The sequence below is a fragment of the Typopeltis vanoorti genome, chromosome 15, assembly GCF_054136105.1.
Source record: "Typopeltis vanoorti isolate ZY-2024b chromosome 15, IOZ_Tvanoo_1.0, whole genome shotgun sequence".
NCBI classification, from domain to species: Eukaryota; Metazoa; Arthropoda; class Arachnida; order Uropygi; family Thelyphonidae; genus Typopeltis; species Typopeltis vanoorti.
In genome coordinates, this window is record NC_143563.1 from 55475142 (window position 1) to 55482247 (window position 7106).

The 7106-nt window shown below is 33.9% G+C and overlaps 1 protein-coding gene across 1 annotated transcript in view; it reads left to right on the forward strand.

The window, feature by feature from the left end:
- LOC150098771 (trypsin-1-like) overlaps positions 1–6464 on the forward strand; it is a 28530-nt gene extending 22066 nt beyond the window's left edge. Inside the window, exons 7-8 of the mRNA XM_090405014.1 lie at positions 887–1044; positions 5810–6464. Of these exons, the coding sequence (XP_090261140.1) occupies positions 887–1044; positions 5810–5965 (314 nt within the window). The 3' untranslated portion in view covers positions 5966–6464. The remainder of the gene's footprint in view (positions 1–886; positions 1045–5809) is intronic.
- Positions 6465–7106: the final 642 nt, after the last annotated feature.

Here is a 7106-nt window from a genome sequence, read left to right on the forward strand (position 1 = left end):
CGCATGTTTACAACCTTTCGTTGTGTGTGTGTGTGTGTGTGTGTGTGTGTGTGTGTGTATGGCGGGGGGGGGGTATTAGGTTTGTGAGCCATCTAACTGCATATTGTATATAGCTTACAAAAGCTGGAGTACTTATTGTATTAAAATGTTAGAAGACAGGAATGAAGTAAAAAGTAAGAAAACTGCATGCATTTAAGCGTGCTCTGTAGCTATCGAACGACTTAAGATAAAAAGTCCGGTTCCTTAGGAAATCACTCAACCACTTTCAGTTGTTTTTCCCCTCCACAGCGCCGAATGACTAGAAATTCTAAGTGCTTTACTGAAGGTTGAACTCAAAACAGTTCATGGTCCAAACTTCCGAAATAGTTTGTCCTGACAAAGCTAAAAGTTTTAAGAGCATACTTTATTACGCAACAATGTTAGGATTAGCGAGTTGTCAATTAATAGAAATGAATAGTTGATTGCAAAATGTAAATATGTTATTGCATTTTCATGTCAACCGATGAAAGTATAAATGTTAGTGGCATGACATGACACATGACCATATCGAAAAACCGACATTAATTTAAAATTACAAACTTAACATATTAGAAACGTCAACACCAAAGAAAATATTTGAAAAAGCTTTACTTGGCATTAATTATTTTTTAAAAAAGGAGGATCATTTAATTATCTAAGTGCATACATTGCTTACCAGGTTTGTTCTTAAAAAATGTGTTCGACAATTTACGCAGTAGCAAACGATGCATAACAAAACCAACAACAGAGTTTAAAAAATATAAATCATTTGTAAAGAAAAAACATTGATTAATAATGCCATATGTATAAAACAAGTTATAATAATCATATTATATTAATAATAAAAGAACACTATCATTGTTTACAGGCGTAAGAAGAGCGCCCAGTATCCTTCAAGTCGTAGATGTAGAGATTATTGATCATTCGGTTTGCCAAGATTGGTATAAAAGTATCGGAAGGAGGGAAACGATATTTTCAACAATGTTATGTGCAGGTTATGAGAATGGTGGAAAGGATTCTTGTCAGGTAAGAATAAACAGTGATAATAATATGATATATAAATGCGATTACCAAAATTGGAACCAACGTGCGCAGCCAGTAGTCTAGAGTGGGGGGAAGGGGAACCTAAGTTATGGTACGTAACAAAAATTGTTCAGGTTGTTCAAAAAGTATTTCTCACATTATTTTTAGATCTCTGAGATCCGTGATAGAACTACTCTCTCCAGTTCATATGGCTGATCTCTTGTCTCATCTAGTGCTATGTAAAATGTAATTTTCTTCTTAGCGTAGGTTCGAGTTTTGTGACATGTTATAGATTGGATCTGAGCGCCCTAAAACACGACATTCATTTTGTAAGTTGGGTGAAAACAAAAGAGAAATCAAATAATTGTCATTACTCTGATTATTTAGCATAAATAAAGAGAAATATTCCTTTATTTTTAGCTGTGTTACGCTACGTAAGTCAAAACAATACAGAAATGATAAAACGCAAAATACTAATGGAAACGTCGAATGTAGAAATCTCGCTATATGTGTGAGGAACTTTTGGGAGCTGCAAATATAGAAGTTGCGATTTTTATTTATATTTTTTTCCTTTCCTACTGTAATTGTCGGCCGAAATATGATCACTGTAAACCATATCATTCTTGATATTACACCCCCTGGGATTATATATTTTCTGGGATTATAAATAATCCCAGAAAAACGACATTTGATGGTTTTCATCGGTGCTTTTGTGACCCTCCCTCTCTTCACGTTGTGGTCCTTTTTAAGAAATTTCAGGATCATTGAGCTTTCGAGTTTCTGCATCACCACGTTTTACAATGATTGTTATTATTATTCTAGGTGGAGGATATTCTAAAATGGATGTGATTTTATGTTCCTGTTAAACCAGTAATTTCAAATAAACATTTAAAATATTTAAAGTATAAAACTAAAAAAAAAAATTAGAGCAAAAAGCATTCTAATATCACTTTGAGTTTGAAAATATCAATCAATATTTGATACAAAAATGGTATTTTTTATACTTATTCGCGAGTAATATTCAGAACTTCTGCAACAGAATATTGGATTGCTGCCACTGAAAAGAAAGATTACCATAGCAAGCATTTTACATGCTTTGGTTGGTCGTTGACTATTCGGAGGACAAAGTCCAACACACGCGGTGCCGTATATGCAAAATGAAATTGACCCGTACAATTGGACATATAGGATAACAGCTGAAAGAATAATGATAACATACAGGAAACAGGTGAGCTAAATTTTGATTTCAACATACAAAGAAAGAGACGGCTTAAAAATTCATTCAAAAATTTTTCATGAACCCCATGAGAGCGATTACAAAAAAATGATTATGAAGTTCTGGGACTGTTAGGGATATCAAGAACAATTATAATAAATGAACAATCTCGCAAACCAAATTTGCTAAAGAACATGAAGAATTCATACTGAATTGAATATTTTTACTGAGTGATACCATAACTGACAATAGAATAGAAGACCTACATGAAACAATAAAACAAATAAATATGATTTGGGGCCTCCCTCGATGAGTCCAATGACTCCCTGGAGTTGCCCGTAATAATAGTAATAATAATAATAATAATAATAGTAATTAATCTTTCTGATTGATCACTAATCAGTCATAAAGATATTAATCTCAGAATATTTGATCATACTTCAAACGTGTCATTTTCAAGCGCAAAAAAAATAAAAAAATTGATAGAATTTTATGGTAGAAAGATACAAAATACAAAACTGCTCATGAGAAACAAGGCAACACTAATGTATTTGTAATCAGAAGTCAAACAAACCTGAACCAAGTACCTCAAAGGAGAAAAATCTTATACGTATAAAATTTACAGATCACGATTGATGAAAATCCTGCAAGCGACATTCATCTTGCTAATATATAGCATGAAACCTTAGCAGACTTTCGAGAATTAAAACCAAAACTTTATTCTGAAAACTGCATAAGCCTGTTTCACGTTAGTATTCTAAATATTAAAAGCTAACCACAAGGCGTGTTTCTACAGCATTATTGAATATATAGATGTTTTAATCCTGAGACCGCCTGTATAGAATGGGAAACAAGTAATTATTCACTGAAGAACTAGCTGTACACTTATTGCAGAACTATAAAAAGAAGAGGAGTATTTGTCTATGGTAAATACATTTTGACAGAAGGAAGTATTCCATTTTCACCAACAGAATATAAACTTGAAGACAGAGCAAGGATATCAGAGAACGCCCACTTTATTAGCCTTGTGATGAGATATTCAATAGCCTATTATATTGGAAGGATTATGCTTGGAGAAACTGATGGGACCAGGAATCTTGGAGTTATTGTAGACAGGAATTCGACATTCAAAGGCGCATAGCAGTAATTGCAAATACAACTAAGAGGATAATTGTGATGTTGAAATGAATATTGACATGTAAAGATAAGCAAGTTATTTTAGATCTTTACAAGACTTGATATGACAGCATTGAACTCTAATGCATGTGATTTAGTCTCTGGATTCTGATATAAAGAAGCTGTGGGGAAACGCATGAGGGGAAATTAAGGAGAATCGCCTGGTTAGCTTATGTTGATCACATCAACATATTCTCCTTCGACAGTAAGTACTACATGTTTTCTTTTCCTTTACCAGTTTTCTTTTAACTACCATTAAAAGAAAACTGTACGAGCATTGCTTATTCCATTATATCATTAATATTTATACCATTAAATATGAAACTTACTAAAGAAGCAAAGTCTAAACTGAACCAGAATGCAGATTATGTCATAAGTTCGATAGTAAATAAACAAATTCAGAACACCAAATTGGTACAGTTTAATTCATTAAAACTTTTCTCAAGGAATATACGAGGGTGGTCTAAAAAGTTCTCGGCCTAACAATGAAAAAACTAATTTATATAATTTCAAAATTATTTTTATTTTTCAACATAATCTCACTTAAGGCTAATACATTTATTCCAGTGATGCTCCAGTGCCATTATCCTGTCCCTGTAGTGGTTCTCAGTAAGATCTGCAAAATACCTCTCAACAGCTGCAAGCTCGTCTTGATTCGAAGAAAAACGCTGACCAGCGAGGAAGGGTTTTAGTTTTGGGAAGAGATAGAAGTCAGAGGGAGCCAAATCTGGGTAACAGAGTGGATGTTCCAACAATTCATAGTGCAGATCCCTTAATTTTCCCCATTGCCAAAACACCTCTGTGGGCAGGTGCATTGTCCTGATGAAAGATGATTTTTTCCTTCTGCAAACCAGTTTTTTTCTCACGAATTTTTTCGTCTAGTCTGGTTAAAAGATCGGAATATTATTTCCCGTTATTGTTTTACCCTTTTCAAGATAATTAATAAACAAAATGCCTTTAGCATCCCAAAACACCGATGTCATGATCTTTCCTGATGGAACTGACTTTGTCTTCTTTGGCGCTGAACAACTGGCTTCTGTCCACTGTTTTGACTGATGTTTGGATTCTGATGTGTAATGGTGAATCCAAGTCTCATCCATAGTAATAAATTGACGCACAAACTCAGTTTTATTCTTGTTAAAATTCTCCAAGCACTGTTCAGAGATTTTCATGCGAGTGCGTTTTTGATCTGTTGTGAGCAAACGCGGCACCCATCTTGAGCAAAGCTTTTTCATTTACAATTCTTCATGCAAAATATATCCTACACGTTCTTTTGAAATGCCTATAGTCTCAGTAATTTCACGCACTTTGACTCGCTGTTCATCCAATACCATATTGTGCACTTGATCAATGATTTCTGGTGTTGTTACACTTTTTGGACGGCCTTCACGTGGATCATCTTCAAGGCTGGTACGGCCGCGTTTAAACTCAGCAGCCTATTTCTTTGTTGAAAACGAAGGGGAAGAGTGCCCATAAACTTTTATGAACTTCGAATGAATGTTTTTTTTGGCATTAAACCTTCTTTTACAAAGAATTTTATAACCGCACGATACTCAATTTTATCCATTTCAAGGGATACAGACAACACTTTCGCTTCAGACAGCTGTATAAAACAAACTACTTGCAATTTCACATGAATGCTTATGACCGATGTACCAACTTAGAAAAAAAACAAATCTTGCCGATAGTGTTGCCATCTATGGTCGAGGCTGACAACTTTTTTAGACCACCCTCGTACGATGCTAACCACAAAACATTCCAGAATATATACAATAAAGCAGCCAGACGAAAATAAAAGAAAAATAAGGTATTCACCCTGGATTAACATCGAAATTCTTTTCTGTCCAGCAGCAAAAAAAGATGCACTTTGAAAAAATGTTCCCAAACACAAGTAAAGAATGCAGAATTTAGTAACAAGAGAATTAAGAAAAGTCAACCTATTTTCTTATAATAGTTATTTCCAATCCTGAAAGGTGATAACAAAACCTTTATTAATATTGCAAAACTAAAACAAAAGCAATCCCGTATCTCTCATTTGAGCAACATGGTTTTCCATTATTATTATTATTATAGAATACTAACTACGATCTAAATATTTTAAAGTCTGCTATTCCATTGCGAAAACTGGGCATCCCTTTACCATTGCTCAGATTGGTAATGGAGAAAATAACCACTCAAGCGCCTAAACCCTTCTTGACGTAAAAATATAAAATGGCTGTTGGAACACAAATATTTAATTATGAACTATCTGAAAGCAGTCTGGTTCATGTTGGTCTAATGAGAGCCATAATTATAGTATACAAATAAATATTGTGAATTTTAAAATAAAAAAAAAACATATATATAATATTTCACTTTTTTTTTCTTAATTTGTAGGGCGATTCTGGTGGTCCACTGACTCTGAAGAAGGACGGGCGATCTGTTCTTGTAGGTCTAGTCTCATGGGGAGTTGGATGTGCCAGAGCCAAATTACCTGGAGTATACACCAAGATCTCGGAATATGTGGACTGGATTAATTCTCACGTCTACTGAAGAACGTGTCTCACTTTTTGTATAGAAATGATACTCATGATACCGTAACACAGAACTCAACTGATCTTGTCAACATTGGCCATTTAAGTAAAAAGAATGGCCATATATAGATAGACTGTCCAAAATGGTTGTCAGCCACGTTAGGCAGACAGAGAGAGAGAGAGAGAGAGAGAGAGAGATCCATTTAACTGTGTTAAATGAATTTAGTTGGAAGATGATGATACAGAATTAAGAACAAGAACGTGAATTCTTCTAAACAATTCTTTCCTTTACTCCTTTATTTCATTTTCTTGGTTTCATATATAGCTCTGAGAAATATTGGAATTTAACCATGCTTGATCTTTCCTATATTCTTAACTTTAAAAGAATCAGTGAATTACATCTGATTATCAACGAATTGCATTGATGCTATAAGAGAACAATTTTAACTGCGTGGGAGATTAGAAATTAGACAAAGAAAATCAAAAGAAAATTTCGTAGTTTGTTTACACTCAATCAATGAACAAATATCTGTTGTAGAAGTCAGGGATGGGGAGGGGAGGTATTTGAACTTGTAATATACTAGACAATTTGTATATTTTGTGTACAGATACCTAGTAAAACGTTTCTTTTTATATCGGAAACTTGGAGTTACATTTCTAAATATAAAACACCACACCACTTTGTTGCTGTTAAGTCATTCGGGCATTACATATTCAGATTTAACATGTACAGACTTTAATCTTAGAACTAAGAATGTAAGCTTTAGTAATGGAAAGAATAAGATTACTAAACTTTATTAACAGAAAGTATCGAGTTAAACAAATGTCACCACGGATAATTTGTTGTTTTAACTGTTTTTACAAATAAATATAATTAAAATTTCGGTATAAATCTTTATCCCCTCTTACATTCTGTAATTAGAAAATTCCCATATGTTTTCTGAATTCGCCACCAGGTGGAGTCACTATGACCTAGCGTATGTTTAAGGATGGGCTATTAAAAAAAATCCAGGTAAGGAAAATGGCCTGTGTATCTCAGAACCACCATAATGGGAACATTTTAAGGACCTAACAAAGGATTTGATGAGATCAAGACTCAGTGAAATCATGCCGCAGGGTAGTAATGGTTGAACCCATATGATGCAGACACAAATAAGAAA